Source organism: Heterocephalus glaber, unplaced genomic scaffold, assembly GCF_053883595.1.
Source record: "Heterocephalus glaber isolate CG9 unplaced genomic scaffold, H.glaber_assembly_v1.0 deba00001175, whole genome shotgun sequence".
Lineage (NCBI taxonomy): Eukaryota > Metazoa > Chordata > Mammalia > Rodentia > Bathyergidae > Heterocephalus > Heterocephalus glaber.
In genome coordinates, this window is record NW_028258207.1 from 2,033,357 (window position 1) to 2,051,930 (window position 18,574).

The 18,574-nt window shown below is 44.7% G+C and overlaps 1 protein-coding gene across 2 annotated transcripts; it reads right to left on the reverse strand.

Annotated features, from left to right (window-relative positions):
• Positions 1-1,288: 1,288 nt before the first annotated feature.
• Positions 1,289-15,343, reverse strand: Slc25a38 (solute carrier family 25 member 38). 2 transcript variants are annotated; one of them, XM_004835129.4, is made up of 7 exons: positions 15,092-15,343; positions 10,003-10,124; positions 8,800-8,884; positions 5,992-6,171; positions 5,560-5,728; positions 3,484-3,650; positions 1,289-2,031 (listed from the first exon to the last, which is right to left on the reverse strand). In XM_004835129.4, exons 1-7 carry the CDS (start codon positions 15,143-15,145, stop codon positions 1,909-1,911), a joined length of 900 nt encoding a protein of 299 aa, XP_004835186.1. In that variant the 5' UTR covers positions 15,146-15,343; the 3' UTR covers positions 1,289-1,908. The 2 variants fall into 2 exon arrangements, with proteins under 2 accessions (XP_004835186.1, XP_004835185.1); XM_004835128.4 differs by lacking the exon at positions 15,092-15,343 and adding an exon at positions 9,695-9,814.
• Between the last annotated feature and the right edge of the window lie 3,231 nt (positions 15,344-18,574).

The following is an 18,574-nucleotide window of genomic DNA, read 5'->3' on the forward strand; positions in this document are numbered from 1 at the left end:
GATTCACTTCAAAAGCATCCTGTCATTCTTGCCACTTTCTGAAGCAGCTCTGGAAGTTTCTGGGTTTTTTTCCCCTCAGTACTGGGGATCAAACTCAGGACCTTGCGCTTGCAAGGCAGGCTTGGCGCCACTGAGCTAAATCCCTGGCCCTTTCAATTCTCTTTTGTGTCTTTAAAATGTGTGATCAAAAGTGTGCTCAACACTGCTGCTGAGTCCCAAAGGAAAAGCAGGCTCAAGAGACACTACATTGTATCCTCACTCCACTTCTGGCTCTTCCCCAAAGTTAAAATGACCATAAAAGGTAAACATTTTCAATCAATTCAGAACACCGAGGCAGCCACGACAATGCAGACTAAAGAAGTTCATGAAAGAGGACTTCCAGAGCTGCTTCAGAAAGTAGCAAGAATGGATGGGGTAAGTGTGTTCAAACCAAGGTGGAGTATTTTCAGGGGGCGTGAATGGCAATGCTTTTACAGCAATACATTTTTTCACACATTCACCATATTTTTCAATCACACTGAGTATACTCAAGCATACGACCACAGGCTGGTACACAAATATTCATGGTGTCATTATTTATGATACTGTCAAAGTGGAAACAATCCATTAAGTGATTAATGAATATAGTATAGTTCAGGGCCCACATGTGTATAGTGAACTTTTTTCCTTGTCATTATTCCTCAATACAGTGTACAACTGTATATAGCATTTATATTGTATTAGGTATTAAAAATAACAGAAATTATTTGAAGTATATAGAATTGTATAGGTTCTATGTAAATACCTTTTTGCGTAAGGGACTTGAACATCCTTGGATTTTTGTGCCTCTGGATACTGAGGTATAACTGTACTTGCATACAATAAAATATTTGGCCATAAGAAACAAAATATTGAAAATGCCACCTCCTAAGTGAACCTCAGAAACATGTTCGCTGGAAAGCAAAAGACTACAAATTGTATGACTCCACTATGTAAGTGTCCAGAAAAGCAAAATTTATAGACAGATGAGTAGTGGGCTGGGGGATGAGGAGTCATTATGAATAGGGAGGGAGAGAACATCCTGGGGATGAATATGTTCTAAAGCTGACTTACGGTGATGGTTACATCATCAGTAAAGATACTAAAACTCACTGAATTGTACACCTGAAATGGATGAACCAGAGAATATGTAAAATAAAGTTGTTGTTTTTTTAAAATAACTTTCTGGTTTTAGAGTCAGTCACCTTAGAACTATTTTGTTATTTTCAAACAGACTGACAGAATACACTACTTAGGATTTCCAAACAGCTTTCATTAATAAAGGGCTTTACTTTATTTACCTGAACTTTAGTCACAGAAAATGCCAGAATAGCTTAGATTTGACATAGTGCTGGGGCCAAGATCAAACAATTTTCTTTGTACATTTGGACGCAAGTAAGTCACTGCCTCCATTCTCTAACCCTAACCCTAATGACTACTGTTCCTCTTCAGGAAAGCACCTCAGACACAATCTTCAGGCTGCTGACCGTGAATGCTACCCAGATCCTGTCTTCCCCAGGCCAGTTCCTCAGACGCAGCAGGAGGCCCAGTTTCTCTGGACCTTGACTCCTTGCACAAGCACATCCTGAAGGAGCCTTTAGTGTAGGTGAGGCCACCTGGCAAAGCTCTCTCTGAAAATGCCTTGCCAGTAGTCCAGTGGGGTGTGCTGACCTCTGTCCCAACTCCCCAGAGGCCTATGTGTACTGGTGACTCCTCTTCTGGGAGACTGAGGGCTCCAGTCAGACCCTCTGCCTCCCTGAATTGAGGCTGAAGCAACAGTGTTTCTGCCTGGCTCTCCAGGCAAGACTTCACCTGACTGCAGAGTGCCATAAAGCAGCACTTGGCAGCAAATAAGCGGGATGACAGTACACTCTTTCCCGTTCTTTCCTGTCAGGACTTTAGGCCCATCTTTGTCATCATCTCTTCATAGACTGTCCATGCCATTGCTGCCATCAGAGCTCTACGGAGGGCCCGGGGAACGCTGCCTTGGAAGAAGCCACGCAGCCCATAGTCCTATGAAAAAAATAAATGTCAAACTCCAGAAGCAAAGTAGCAATACAATTATTGACACTAGAGTGTCTCTGTATTGCTCCATTTTTTTGTCTCAAACTTTATGCCAGATCTATGGCAAATGAGCCCCAGAAGATAAGCAGTAAATTTAAAACCAGTCTTTTTGTGCTGGTGCTAGTCTCTACATTTTTAGCCCTGCTCTATCTAGGGGAATTTCTTAGCTAAAAAGCTATCTAGGGGAGAGATGACAAAGACTGAAGGAAAAGGTGCTGTCTTGTCATTTGTCTATCAGGAGAGAGCATATTTTTTGGAATTCACTATATGTTCTCTTAGTGGCCCTACCCTTTTTTTTTGTTTTTTGAGACAGGGTCTCGCTATGTAGTCCAGGCTGGGCTTGAATTCAAGGCTGGCCTTGAACTCCCAGTGATCCTCTTCCTCAGTCTCCCATGTGCTGGGATTACAAGTAAGTGACACCATGCCTGGCTCTGGCCCGTTTTCTAAGAAAGGCAAAACATTTCTTCCTCCCTCATAATCTGGAGTGATCTGCAACTTCACATACACTGAAGACTATATTACAATAAAACTTTTATGATTTTAGGGATACAGAATAAGAAAGCAGGGCTAGGGATTTAGCTCAGTGGCACCGTGCCTGTCTCTCAAGTGTAAGGTCCTGAGTTCGATCTCCAGTACTGTGGGAAAAAAAAAAGGAAAAAGAAAAAACACCATACACAGAATAAGAAGGCAGATAACTTAATTAGTGTAAAGAATATTATATTCGCAAATTCACACTTACTTTGAACAAGTCTATCTGGTCTGTGATAATAGTGCTAAGTTCCGAAAGGGCCGATGCCCTCTTGGGTTTAAAAGCACTACTTTTTAAATAGTGCACTATTAGACAGTGCCCCAGTGCCCCTTAGATCTAGAACTTCTTAGCTGCAATGACACCAATTGCCCACTTGTACTACAGAAAAGTGCTACAACAAAATAAAGTGTGTGTTTTTTTTCTGATTATATTTTGTCTTAGATCCTTAATTAGTTTTAGAGCCACCCAGATTTTCTGATTCAGTAGAATCAAGCAATCTGCATAATGATGCTCCGGCAGTCCTGACGTAGCTGCCTCTTCTCTTAGAAAAACCTAGGTTTTGTGATTCATAATCTTGGCAACACATTGGGATGACGGAGGATCTTTAAAAGAAACATTTTTTTTCCTTTTTTGGTGTAGGGATTGAACCCTGGGCCTCCCACATAATAAGCACACGTACTACCAGTGCACTACACACACCATTAGCCCCTGAGAAAACTACTGATACTGGGTTCCCCAACCATCCTGGATTTTTATCTGGAAATGGACATTTTTAGAAGCTCCCAAATGATTCTACTATGAGCGACAGACAAAAACTGCTCTAGAATAAGCTCCTTAACCACAAGAACCAGTACTTAACGCTACAATCTTACCTTGAAAATGAGTGTTACTGCTTGGCCAATCCACTGAAACTTCACTGGTGAGAGCTGCATATGAGTTTTGATAACATCTGCAGGTTGAGTTACCAATGAGGCCAATATACCAGCAAATATCCCACAGCTAAAATTCACAACAGGAATGAAGGCTACATCAGACTGGTCTGAAAATAGAACAAATATAACCTGCAGTTAGAAATCTCACATTCACCAGAGAAAGGTCAATGCAAGTTGCCCATCCATTCTTCCCAAAAGTCAGAAAGATATAGATTCAAATGAAGAATTAAAATTTTTAAAGATTCAACTAATATATGTGGAATGGAATAATAGAGGTAGAAAAGCATCCTTTTAAAAAACCACAATCACAATTCATTAAGATGCTAGAACATATAGGTAAAAGAAACAAGATTCAAAGTTATCTTCCCATAAAGATTCTAGGAAGTTACAAAAGAAAAACTTACTGAGTTTTCAGGAGAAACACCTGGCAGACACTAACAGATCCAAGTGACGAGAAGTTATCCACAACAGGACGAACACAGTTATCAGGAGTCTGATATAAACACAGCACCAGATATGTGGTCTACTTGCTAAAAATGTGTGACCAAATCTAATCACCTTAAATACATCACATAAACCTAGATTCAGGTGTAACTAATTGCCCATGTTCTTAGAAATGAAGAAAAATGGTCACAAAATACATTATTGGGACAATTAGAGAAATGAACATAAAATACCGTATCTAAGTTATACTTCCTAAATTTAATAAGGTATAAGAGACTGTCCTTGTTCTTAGGAAACATGCCCTGAGGTGTTTAATGGTAAAGGGGCATCATGTCTACAACTTACTCCCAGAAAAACTTACATACTGTGCTGTTTTGGGGGCTTTTTGTAAGCTTGAAATTATTTCCAAATATCAAATAAAGAAAATTGACAATTAAAAATACACTTCCAGGGGTAGGGAATATAGCTCAGTAATACAGCACAGGGGTGAGGGCCTGAGTCCAATCCTCAGCACCAAACACAAGCGCGCGCGTGCACTTCCATTCTTCCTTATTGCCACTTTCATTCTTTTGTTACAAACAAAGGTCCTGACTTGCATGTCACACCTACTGTGCACAGGAGAAGCAGCAAATCCCTCAGCACCCTGGCTGCACCTGACCACTCGTCTTGAACGAGAGTATTCCAGCTTCCCTAGATACCCCATTACTAAATGCAGGCTCCACTTAGATGGATATTTACTGTCCACAAATTTTGTCTACAAGAATTCCAAACAACCTTAACTGGGATTATGGCAAGGAAGGTGAAAATATTTTTGTTTCCCTCAAAATCCTAAGCCAAGCCATGGATGATGGTACATGCCTGTAATCCCAGCACTTGGGAGGCTGAGGCAGGAGATTCGCTAAGAGTTTAATGCCAACCTAGACTATATAGTGCGTTCAAAGCCAGCCTAAACTACACAGCAAAACCATGTCTCAAGAAACAAACACACAAACAAATCCTAAGCCATTCATGTTTCCCAAACTTGTCTGATGAGGATCACACCAGATGCTTCTTGAAAAACACAGACTGCCACATTGTTGGTGACTAGGTGGAATCTTATGGAGAAGTTTGGGATATACTGTTGCAGGACCTCTGCGAAAGAGTACTTCTTTTTTCCCTTAAATTCTTTTATTGGTACATTTTAGGTATACAATATGTTTAGATTTATCACTGGGTGCTTGTACCTGTACATGATGTATCTTGGTTCTTATTTTTTCCCCATTACCTGTGCGCCCTTCAGCCCCTCCACCCTTCCCTATTTACATAGACTTCATTTCCATTTTTCCTTCTTTCTCATTATTTTTCCCAGTATTTTATTTTTCAACCAGCTGACTCCCCACCCCAAAATCGTATTAGCACAAGTACTCTTTGGCATAGGAGGATATAAACTCCAAGGGCAAGAGCTAAGTCTGCCACTTCCACCTTGAGATCCCAACACCCAGCCCATATAATAAAGTCTCATCTCCCAGAGAAAACAGAGAACCCCATGTCTTGGAGACACCCCTTTCCCACCGCACCTTCCTTTACCCATACCGTGGAGCACTATGTTTTTGGTCTGGCTGTAAAACATCAGGTAGATTCCTGAAAAGGGGGCATCACGAAGGAGGGTGGCTGTCAGGCCACTGAAGAGGCCTCGGTGGCCCTCGCTGCGATAGATGCTCCTCAGGGCTTTGTAGATGCTCTCATAGCCGTAACTCCCACTCTACAAAAGGAGTGCAGATTTAAGTAACTGACAGAGAAACTCTGCACTGGAGCAGTGACCCAGCACAACTTCAGGTTAGGCAGCATCCCCAAGACATTGTGGCTCTAGTTCCCACATAGCTTGGTGAGCCTTCACACAAGTCCTCTGACCATATCAAACTCTGTAAATCAGTAAGTATATAAGCCAGGAGCTGACACCAGTGGTTACTACCCAAAGAACCAGTGGCTCTGAGTACCCATTCTGAAGCACTCAAGCAAACCCACCTCATAGCGTGTTTTGATCACTGTGATGGGCGACATGCAGACCCCTGCAACAGATCGAGAGCCCATGCCCAATACGATTGACTCCAGGGCACTGGGAGGATGGCCTCGCAGGAAATACTGCTTCAAAGAGTACAGAGTACCAAAGTAGATTCCAACACCAGGGACACATCTCACAATAGACTGCAGAAAAAGTCAAAGGGAGGAATGATAAAATCAAAGACCAACACTGTAAGATAGTGTATTAGCTAGGTTTTCCCAAAAGATGTAAAGATGACCTACATCCAAGTAATTTATTTAAGGGGTGGTAGCAATACTAACAGACAATGGGGAAAGAAAGGAGAGAGGATGGCCAATAAAGGGTGCTGTAAAAGCAGTTGCACCTGTGGGCAACTTAATTCCTTTGGGGAACTCTGGACCAGTATAAAACACAGTTCAGTGTTATCCCTTCAACTGAATGGGGAACGAGGTGAAGTTGAGACGTCACTCCCATCTTTCAGTGGTTGAGGAGTGGTATGAGTTGGAAGTGGGCATTAATGCCTTGGCACTTCCAGCAAAGTGAGTCCTTAGGGCCAGAAAACGCCTTTGGACAAAGAAATACAGATGTAGAGGTTCCCGTCTGCTCTCACTGCAGTGTTAAGAATGAGAACACACTGACTAGCAAGGGTCCATCCATTTCTGAAGACTGTGCCACACTAAGGAACCATACCCAAGGTACACACTTGGGATATTCCCCTGAACCCTCCAATAGAAGTTTATGTGATATGCTGCGGATTTAGCTCAGTGGTTCTGCCACTCGCCTTGCAAGTGCAAGGACCCGAGTTTGATCCCCGGTACTCCCCCACCCCCCAAAAGTTTATGTGATACAAGAGATGAGCGGGAAGTACAGCAGTCCCCTCTTACCAGTGAAGACCCTTAAGGAATCCCTGAAACAGTGGACAGTACCAAACTCGATGTGCACTATGTTCTTTCCTATACTGCACATATATATGATAAACCATCATTTATAAACCATAATGAACGGAAAACAGGTTTCAGGAATACACCATGATAAAGTTATGTGAATGTGGTATCTCTTGCTAACTAATTATACTATACTCCCCTTTCTTCTTGTGATAATAGATGATAAAATGCCTATGTGATGGGATGAAGTGATGTGAATGACATAGGCATGGTGATGTAACATTAGGCTACTCTTGACCTTTCGACAGTATGTTAGAAGGAGGATCATCGAGCAATGACAATGTCGATGCTGGATGTCAAGACCAGATGATACTGATAGTTGGGAATCCTTAATACTTGGGGTTTTTTGTGGGAAACTTTTGGAAGAATATTGTAGTTGGAAGCTGTTATCTCTTTAATTCATCAAAGTGATGGGGCAGAGGCTGTAACCCTCCTTGGTGATCATCTGCGTGACTTTAATGCATTCTGTCCAAGGATCATATTCCATAATTTTGTCCTTTAATGTCTATGTAATTTGAAACACTTCAACAAATTTTGACATCCGTATTGCTGGCTCTGATCCAGTTTCTTCTCCTTCATTTTCCTCTTCCTCTGTACACAACTCAACAAGTTCTTCCAATTCCTCATTTGTTAACACTTCTTTTTTTTTTTGGTACCAGGGATCGAACTCGGGTCCTTGTGCTTGCAAGGCAAGCGGCGGAACCACTGAGCTAAATCCCCAGCCCCTGTTAACACTTCTTGATGGGCCGTCAACATGTTCTTCCACTTCATCAAGCACATCCCTCTGTATTTGAGCCCTGTTGACTCCTTAGCACTTCCATGAATGCAGGTTTTATTGGGCATGTTCACACAGACGAACCTGGTGTCACTTCAACTAAAGACTTGCTTTGGGTGGTATCCTTTCTCCTTCAACAACTTCTTCAATCCTGCTAGAAATGTAGCAGCAGCTTCTTTTACTACATACAGCTGCTCCAGCAACTTCTATATTCTTCAGACCGAACCTGCTTCTGATTCTGTGTAACCATCCCTTCCTGCACTAAGCGGAGTCGCTCATTTCAAAGGATCCCTTGCTGAAGTTTTCATACAGGCTCAATGCTTTCTAGCGCAACACACTGCCATCAACTGGACACGTTCTGTGTTCATGTCTTCTACAAACTTAATGCCTTTTCTATCTTAACTATGCACTCTTCACGCAATGTGGCTATAATATTTGTAATTTGAGGTGCAATAGCAAAACTAGTACAAATTTCTTTTTCTCTCACAATTTCATAGACAGAAGACTCATTCTTGTCATAGATCTTAGTAATCTCAGTGTGGAATTTTTTTGCCCTCCTTAAGTCAAGAACTTTTACCTTTTCACTTAAGCACTTTACAGCTTCTCTGTGACACATGCCAACTGCCAGTATCACTACTCTTGCGTGGTGGGTCTATCATGAAGTAAAATAAGGGTTACCTGAAACAAGCACTATGATTCCCAAATAGTCAGCCAGATTACTGTGACGGCTATGAAGTTACTAATGGGCAGGTGGCATACACAGAGCAGATGTGCTAGACAAAGGGATGACTCAACTCACCTCTTGGACTGGATGGACCAAGGAGGACAGCCTGAGATTTCATCAAACTACTCAGAACACTGCATCTTTTAAAATTTATGAACTGTTTATTTCCGGGATCCCCATTTAATATTTTCAAACTGAGGTGGGCTGCAGGTGGACACCACAGAACATGAAATCACAGATGGGGGACTACTGTACTCTGACCACTTCTGACTCTTGTATATCCTAGGAGTTGGGAAATGGGATGGGAGATGGCTGCTACAATACAACCCAGACCCAGAAGGCAGCTTACAGGGGACATCCCTTTCCAAAGGCCCAAAAGACTCTCTGTGCGCACCACCTTCAAGAGTACAGTCAACATCCCAACGCGTCTGGACCTGAAGGCAGATAAGACAGACAAGAAGGAAACATGACTTAGGCCACTTCCACCTCCAAGACTTCTATTTATTCACTCTGCTCATTTCTTTTCCTTTTTTTGCTAGTAGAGATTGAACCCAGGGCCTGATGTTGAGCTATAACCTCAGCCCTTTATCTTATTTTGAAACTGGATCTCATTAAGTTGCTCAGGCTGGCTTTGAACTTGTGGTTCTGTTGTCCTAGACTCGAAAGAAGCTGGGATTATAGTTGTGTTCTACCATACGTGGTTTTTATATAGGGTTTTCTAAAACATTTAGGAATTTCTTCAATGCATTCTAGAATTATTCTTGACTTGCTATGTGTACATTTCTAACTGTCCGTTTACACTGTAACCCATGGGATAACCTCCCATTTTATATACACTTTATGTACTTCTCGTATTATTAGACTCCACACAGGTGGACAAAATAAGACACTCAAAACTGACATTACTTCCAGAAAGCCACCCATTCCCAGACAGTACAATACTGTAATGTACATACTATATACAATTCCTCATTTACCGACCAATTTATTTAATGACCTAATCATGGTAACATGGCTCTGTCATTAAACAAGGAATACCTGTACAGTTATCACAAGCTAGCACAATAAAATGCAAATGTCATCAAGGTAGATCCTATAGAACTGGTTAGCAAAAGATCCCATTTAATTAAAGAAATCATCACATATAAAAATATATTCATAGGAAAAAGTACATAGAAAACACATGGAAGTAGGTGATGGGTCAGCTGATCCGAGGTGTGGTCCCCTGGTTTTAGGCCACTCACTTGGCCCTGTGAGCTGCAGCAGCCATGGCCAGCAAGTCGCAGGGAATGCAGTAGCTGCTGCAGGCTGAGAATCAGGCTGCGGAGAAGGTGTCCGAGGCCCGCAAGCGAAAGAACCGGAGGCTGAAGCAGGCCATCACCATTTTTGTAGAAAAAAAAAAAAGAAAAGAAAACACATGGAAGTTGGGTATGTCTGTTTTTCTGACTGAGCATCCACCAGAATGAAAGCTGCTTAACTGGTAAAGATGTTCCAGTAATCTAAGAAGTTACTGAACCCAGCTTCTCAATGAAATGCAGGTGGCAGGCCTTACCCATGGTCTGAGGGCTGGTGAGTCTGCAGGCGTGTTTTAAGGAGATCCAGAGGCTGGAAAAGTAAGGTGGAACAGGTCCCACTGATGGAGCCACACAGGAAAGCCTTTATCACCGGATGTAACTGAAGGGTAAGAGAACATTGTGTCAGCAGCTCTACACAGTAAACCAAATAGCTTTCTCCAGACCTGGACCAGGGACTTCCTTTATGAGGATCTTTCACTCATTTGCTGGTGCTTCATATTGTCTTCACATCTAACAGAAGGGAAAAGTGTAGCTGGGAACCATGCTGGAATGTTGTTGGGTATACTGTGCACTCTAAGTGGTGTGTCTCTCTGGTGTGAGTACTGCTAATAATTTTGTTCCTACTAAGCAACATGTCTAGTCCACGTTGCTTACTACATTTCTGCATTTGTTCTGACTCGAAAAAGGTACCAATCATTTCTTTATCTTTGGAAAACTGAAATCAATTGAATGTAATGTTAATGCTAACCTATTGGTTTCCAGGCTCTCTTGGCTATAGGTTCTGTAGATATTTATAGGGACAAATCAAATCAAATGTCATTTTAAGCACAGCACAATGTAAAAGAGAAGTACCACTTTCAGTGTAATTATAGACTTTCTTTGTTTAAGATTTTCCCCTTCTGCTACAATGACCCATTTCACTGGGATCTAACTAAGCAAACCACAGATGGCTTCTACAGATCAGGAGCCACCGCTGGGGTTGGTGCCTTTCTTCAGCCCTTGCACTATTACAACACAGGCTTATCCACAGGCACCACCTGGGAGGCAGAACGTCTTCAGATTCTAAACCTATCTCCCTCAAACACATCTGAGGCTCCCCATGCCAGCATTACTGTTGACAGCACAGTGTCTTCTTCCTAGTCTCCTATATCTCAGTAGAACCACAAACAAGGGTGAAAAAGCATTTTTTTTGGTACCGGGGATCCAACTCGGGTCCTGGGGCTTGCGGGGCAGCGGCGGAACCACTGAGCTAAATCCCCAGCCTGAAAAAGCATTTTTAAAAGCTCTCACCTCCAAAGAAATACTTGGCAACGTCCATATACAAAGATCTCTTCTGTCACTAAATGGCATTTGCACTATGTTTTTTTTTTTTTAGTAAATGACACACTGAAGCCCTAAAACTTTAGTAAGGTGAGTATAAAGTTTCTCATTGAATACATCACATAGTTACTATCAGGAACTGAAATGTCTGTAATCTGTAGTACTTGTTTCACAGAGGAGATCAGCCCAAGTTCCATTAAATGAGCAAGTTATAACTACAATTATAAGATTAAGGGAGGGCCAGGGATTTAGTTCAGTGGTTTCCCTGACTGCTGTGCAAGCACAAGGACCCGAGTTCGATCCCCGGTACCAAAAAAAAAAAAAAGACTAAGGGGAGGGGCCGGAGATGTAGCTCAGTGGCACCGTGCCTGCCTGCCAAGTGCAAGGTCCTGAGTTCTGTTCCCAGTTCTGGAAAAAAAAGACTAAGGGAGGACTTACTATAGTCATATAACTAAATATTGGAGCTTATAACTACATTCCCCTAGTCTCTGATGTATTCACAGGTGGTTTGTAACACAACAGGTAAAACCAAGCCAAGTGCAACATTCCCAAAGTGCTGTGTTCTTCAGCATCTGTGGGTCGCCTCCTCAAGCCCCGGGCCTGTCCCTTCCCTGTCGTCTTTGCCTGGAAACAATCTCCAAAGCCTCCATTTTTCCAGCCCAATGTTGTACCACCTCCATTTCCTCTTTGCCAGTCACGCTCAGACCCTCAGTGTGGTGTCCAGCTCAACCTTCTCCACTAAAGGGGCTCTGAGGGGTCGCCACACCCTGCACACCACAGGCCTCCTTTCCAGCCCTTGTCCTTACATATGTTTTGTTTTGTTTTGGACACAGGGTCTCACTATGTAGTCCAGGCTGGCTCCAAACTCGCAGCAATCGCCCTGCCTTGGCCTCCCAAGAGCCGGGATTACAGGCCTGTGCACCACACTCAGCCCCTCGTCTCAGTTTTGGTTTCTCTTTTTTCTCTTCTTTTCTGGCTGCCCTCCCAGGTCTCCTTTTCCTTGGCCTGTGCCTCAGACACCACTGCTTCTTTTATCTCCTCTGCCAGCAGCCCTCTGGGACCTCTCCCACACCCAGACCACACCCACTTCTCTAGCCTCAGTTTGTCAAGACCTCTGTGTTCCCTCCAGGGACTACAAGCATCTCAAATCCAACAGGTCCAAAGTGGAAATGTGGCCAGTTCTCCACACACTCGGCTGTTCTGCAGTCCACACTGGGACATCCCTGGCATCAGGCTGGAGATCCAGGAGACACACGAAACTCACTATGGTCTGCTGACTGGCCCCTCAGTCTTCCTTGTATCACCCTATTAACAAATGCAGCCTCTCTAAAGAATCGCGAGTTTATTCAGGAATGAGCAGGGGATTTGCAAATCTGCAGCATGTGTGGCATACAGATGATGGGCATGTGTGAAAGTTACTGCAAGGGGAGGCTTTTAAAAAAGCAAAAGGAAGTCCATGTAAGCAGATTTAAAACAAAACACTGATCACAGAAACTCCCCTGCAGGGGCTGACATTTTCTGACTGGCTGTTACTAAGAACTTTTTTTCACAGAAATGACCTTGACTGAAAAGTTGTGGTTAGCAAAGATACTTGCAAAGTTGTGATTAGACCATCTCTTGTGAAAGTGATTATAGGGCAAATACACACGTGAGCCTGCCGGGCTCCAATTAGTTTGGCTTTGATATAAGTAACTCCGTTTGGGTGCTGACTACTTCTACATTCTCCCATTTCCATCCTGAGGGCCTCCTTGGCTGTCTCTAGCTTCAGCTGTACCATCCTACCCTCCAGTCTACTCCCAGAGTAGCAGTGGGTGAGCCATCTACATCCACCAGCCTGAAAGCTCACCCTATATGCTAGGATTTAAACCAACTTTACTGATAAAACAAGTTCATACTAGTTACAAATGTACCCTGAGTCACAGGGTTGAAGCTACTGGCCAGGACTCAGAGTTCACGAAGTCTTTACTATGCCCTCAAGCTAAAGTGAAAATCTAGGACACTCCTTATGTGGCTCTGCCAACCACTATTAGCTACTTTTTTCTTGCGTGTGTGGTACTGAGGGTCAAATCCAGTCTTTGCCCTGAGTTATATCTTCAGCCCTTTTAAAATTCTTAATTTTGAAATAGAGTCTTGTTAAGTTACTAGGTTGCCCAGCAGGCTAGGCTTGAACTTGTGATCCTCCTGCCTCAGCCTCCCAGAGTTCTGGGAGTACAGGCATGCACCACTGTGCCCAGTTGACTCTTCAACAGTCTCGCCTCTTCTTCCTCTGCTCCCACAGCCCTCTGACACTCCCATAGCTTCAGTGTCCATCTTCTATGCACAAAGGCAACCTCTCTCCAGACCAACACAGCCACTGGCTTGGATGCTGCACCTCACACAAAGTTTTCCAAAACTCTCTCCCTTGCACCCAACCCGTTCCTCCTCCAGGTGCCCCTTGGCAGTAAATGCCCTGCCATTTATCTACCTAGCTTCCCGAGCCACAAACCTGCCCTTCCTCCTTGACTTGTTTTCTCCACATTTGCTCATTCTACTCCCTAGATAGCCCCCCAAACCCCAACCTCCTTTATTCATCTTGGCTCAGATCCCCATCTTCTCCTGGTTGGTGATGGCCACCGCCTTACCACCTCATCTCTTGGACCCCTCTACTCCACTCTAGCCTGAAACCACAGTCATCTTGGTGCAAAGCCTTTCAATGAGAAACTTCATGTTTTGCAGAATTTTAAGTTACCAATTTAAAAAAGATAACATAAGTAGTGATAAATATATTAGAAAGGACAAGTATCACATTAATTAGTCATTACTACTCACTGAAATAAAATTTCTAAAAATTTGGTACCTTCAGTTGCTCCATATTTCTCTCACGACAAAGTCCAAGCCGCTGGCTGTAAGGGCTTCATCTGTCACACAGCTCCCTGCTTTCTGGGCCTGTGTGCTCACCCTCCTTCTAATGTAACTCTGACACAGCAGAGGATTCCCTGCCTTCCTCCCCTCCTGAAAACTGACGTATTGTCTCTCTGCACTAGCTCTTCTATTGCTCCCTAACTCTCCTCCTTGGGACTTCTGCAGTAGCACTTGTGCCCTTATCGTAAAGACTGAGGGTCAGCACAAGAGTGGTCACAGAGACCACGTGTTTAACAGTGATAAATGAATGACTTGTCATCTATCAGGAAGCCTGTACATGGTTCTCCTCTGAGCAAAATTCCATAGGATAAAGTGCAATGGGCTCTGAATGTCCCATCCCGGGACAGCTTAATCTCCCCGCAGCCCTTTGTTACAGTCAGACTAGGGGAATGACTTGCAGTTACAGCTTCTGAGCAGTTCTCCTAAGCACTGCACCAAATTTAAGGCTGTGGTCACCCACCCCTAACCCTCACTCCGTGCCCCTAAGCTATCTTTTCAACGTTCACGGCAGTGATTGGATATACTTTTGGCTCAATGAATATTACTGAGTGGAGCTCATAACTTTCAGTTTTGTAATTTTCAAGGTCCATTAACACAGAGCCGATATCAAATGTGCACCAGTAATAGAAATTAATCTCTAAGAGGCAAAACAGAAACAAAACAGCACGTAATTGAATGGCCTTAAGATTTTGTCGGTGGTGGCTCCCACCTCCTTGAGAGTGGACCTATGCTCCTCCACCACGTTGCGGTGCTGGGGATGGAACCCAGGGACAAGCACGGGCTAAGAGCGCTCGCTACCCATGAACTAACCCTTCTGTCCTCCAGAGTGGACTTAATTTTTAAAAATTAGCTCAAAGCTACTCAAGGTATAGGGAGGCGGGCAATCATAACAGGATACAAACAAGAGGAAAGAGTAGAACTTGAATAGAACGCGTACTGCTGGCCCAGGCCAGGACTGGCAGAGGCGCACCGCGCCGGGGCGGGGCGTGGCCAGGGCGGCCCCTCAGCCGGGACTGCTCGCCCGCGGCCGCTCCCGGCGCCGCAATCGGGACCCCGAGGGGCGGGCACCCGCTGCTCTCCCGACGCCACCCCCCGCAGCCCGACCGCGTCCCCCCCCGCGTTCACCGTGGCTGCGACGTCCTGCGGGGGCAGCGGCGCGGCCCAAGCCTTCTGGATCATGGGCGAGGCGGCGGCGAGCTCGCGGGGCCCGCCTGGCGACGGTGGGGGGCAAGGGAGGCACCCCGGGGCGCGCGGCCGGCAGGGCCCTTCCCGGAAGCCCCTCCAGCCCCTCACCTCCGTCGCCAGCCCCGCCGCCCCGCCCTCCGGCCACCCGGCAGCCCGGACGCCGCGCTTCTGCGCACCCGGGGGAGGGGCCGGCAGCCGCGGGTAGAGGGCGGGCCTGGCCTCACTTCCGCTTCCGCTTCCGGCGTGCTGCCGGGTTTGCGGTTGCCCGTGCTGCGCGGCTTCGTGGCCCCCGGCTGCGTGTGGCGTGGCGGCTGGGTTTTTGATCTTCTTTAGTTTAAATTCGCACTCAGACGTCCCTCGACCGAGGGCTTCAGAACTCGTGTGCTCGGGACCGCCGTAGACACCCTAGGGACGTGCCGCCCTTTGTCGCGCCGCCGGGGACCAATTCCTAACCGGACCCGAGGTACCCATGTATAAAAGGGAGGTAGTGCGGAATGTTTTCCTGCGAGACCCGACGCCCTGTGTCAAAAGGAAATTTAAAAGGCTGCGGATGTTGCTCAGTGTTAGAGGGCTTGTCCAGCACCAAGGCCCTGGATTTGATCCCCACTGCTACAAACAAGAAACGCTGACAGGAATTAATAGGTACTGGATATGTGAACTACGTACCAAATATCTAAGACTTATAAAGTAATTTTCACCTTCTTATTTTCGTGGCACTGTTCTACCACTGGGTTTTGGGTGCTGGAATCTCCCACAGGCGGTTTCTAGGTATTTTTCTGTCCAGAGCAAAGCACTGGTCAGGAAAAGCACAAATGGTAGGAAGGCTTTACACTTATCAAGGTAGGAAAAGAAACATGCTCTGTAGAGCGAGTTTGGGCCAATAAACAGCAGGAAAAGAAGCACACTCTACAACGTGAGGGTGGACAGCTGTGAAAGAATACAGTAGCAGAACGGCAACTGCCTGTTTGTGTCTGCCACTCCTCGGGCTGAGTTAGGTCCTGAGCTCTGTCCATGGTACCGCAAGTGTTTAGTTCTCTCCAGAAGGTGGCTGGCAGGAAAGCATAAACATGTAAAAAAAAAAAAAAAAAAAATATATATATATATATATATATATTTAGTTCCCTGGTGATTGGGGTAATGTGAGGAGTAATGAAAGAAAGATGGGCCCAAAAAGAAGCCCAGATGTGTGGCATTTTGTGTTTTATTGTCACATGTAAGCCGCAAGTCATTCTACCACATTTTGACACACAAACTGCCCATCTTTTGAAAAAAGCAAACTCTGGGACCGGGGATTTAGCTCAGTGGTGTCGCTGCCTGCCTCACAAGTTCAAGGTCCTGAGTTTGATCCCCAGTACCAAAAAAAAAAAAAGCAAACTCTTCTCGTTTTCTTGTCTTCCCAATCAGGAAACATATGCAACGTTTGGCTAAAGTTTATAAAAGTTAAGCTCATATTTTCAGGTCACAGTTCACACAGGTCTTGACCAGTCTTACTGGGATGAGCAGAACCCACTTGCAGTTTACCTGACAGCAAGTTGTCTTACCCGCAGGGGAAAGTTTTTGTTATGTTTTCTAATCATTGGCAGAATGGCTCTGTTTATAAGTCGGCATCCCTGGGCTGGGGATGTAGCTCAATGGTACTGTAAGACCGAGGGCCTTACCAAATGCCCCGAGGAGCTGACTAGTGAAGCACACCCAGGAATCCCAGCGGTGCCTTCAGAATGTAAGACCAAGAGCCTTACCAAACGCTCCGAGGAGCTGACTACAGCAAAGAACACCCGGCAAGGAACACACCGGACAAGTTGGAAAATAAAACAGACTTTTATTAGTCTGGCCAGACGGCACTCCCAAAGCAAAATAGCTTAGAGAGGCAGCTAGCTCAGAGTCCGAGGCTGTTTTTATAGGGGTTTGAGGAGGAAGTTAACATATAGAATTAAAGAAAAGGGGACAAAGGTTAGTGGTCGACTGTCACATATTGATGGTCAGCAGACATTTGCACCTTGTTCTAAAAATTGTGGTGCCTGGAACATCAGTTCCGGGCAAATGAGGAGTTGAGTAGTTTACTTTGGGACTTTAGGTCTGCTACAGATTTTTATCTAGTGTCCCAAAACTAACAAGCATCTTTATCCATTAACTCACATTTAATCACAATGGGGCTGGAGAAAAGGAACAAAGGTTATGGAGTCCCACAATACCTCGCCTGACTGGCAAGCACAAAGTCCTGAGTTTGAGCCCTGGTTACCGCCCCCCCCATGTTATAAGTCAGCATCCCTTCTGTGATGGTCAGTTTTGTATGTCAACTTGATCATATCCAGTTTTGCAATGGAATACTACTGTAAATATTGCTGTGAAAGTATTTTGTAGATGTCTGTTAACATCTAGGATCAGTTGTCTTCAAGTAAAGATTATCTTTGTCTAGGCTGTGGTGATGTACTCCTGTAATCACAGCACCCTGGCTGGCTTTCCAGGACTTTTCCATAAGGGGAAAATTCCACTTTAAGATTTTAGCATCAGCTCCTATCCAAAAGTTTGCAGCCTCCTGACCTCTTTGCAGGATAAAGGTTATGTCTTGCCCTTCCCTATGTCTTTGAGAGGCTACTGAGGCTGAGTAGCACAAGGCAAAAAATAAAGAGTGGATCTTGGAATTAGGCACCAGTTCCTACACTTTGTCTTGGTTTTGACACCAGCTACCTGTAGATTCACCTCCCCATCCTTACTTGTCATCTTGGAGATAACATTACCTTCTTCCACATATTTCTGTAGGTCCAGATTAGGGAAGAAAGGGTAAGAAATAGTCCCTGCATGCGACAGGGTCAGGGGCTGTTTAGGTGAGATGCTGAAGGGTCCCTGCCAGGCAAGATCAGTGTTGCCACCACAGTGTAGAGCGGGGGGCGGGGGTGGGGGGGATAAGTGCAAAGGAAAGACAAGGTTGTGTAAAGCAAGTTGTACCTTCCCAGAACAAGATGAGCTCCTCAACTCCACCGCCAGCCTCAAACTCCAAATCTGATGAATCTGTGTCCCTTATGGGTTAGTCTCAGATGCCAATAGTGATGTAGTAGAAACACCATGGACTTTCAGGAAGAAAGACCTAACTGAATCCTCCATTTCCAGCCATGTGGCCTCAGTCACATAACCACTTGGGACATCCAGTTCTTCATCTATAAAATAGGAAAATGTCATCTCTCTTAGTAATTTTTAGTTCATATAACTAAGGCTGGGCATGTACTCAGTGGTGGCACAACAGTATGTGCCTAGTATGTGTGAAATGCTGGGTTTGATTCCCCAACACCACCAAAAAACCCAAACCAAAACATACCAAAAAACCCAAAAAACAGCCAATGCTCTTGGTGGTACAGGTCTGGAATATGGCAGCCACTGAACAAGAATAGTTGGATTATCCCCCTACAATTTAGGAGGGTGAATATC

Excerpts from the sequence above, each read along its gene's own strand:
- Slc25a38 (XM_004835129.4), bottom strand. The coding sequence starts at position 15,145 with ATGATCCAGAAGGCTTGGGCCGCGCCGCTGCCCCCGCAGGACGTCGCA. Across the intron at positions 8,885-10,002 it reads CACCAGCCCTCAGACCATGG|GTCCAGACGCGTTGGGATGT; the intron begins GTAAGGCCTGCC and ends ATCTGCCTTCAG. Across the intron at positions 3,651-5,559 it reads CAAAAACATAGTGCTCCACG|ACCAGTCTGATGTAGCCTTC; the intron begins GTATGGGTAAAG and ends TTCTATTTTCAG.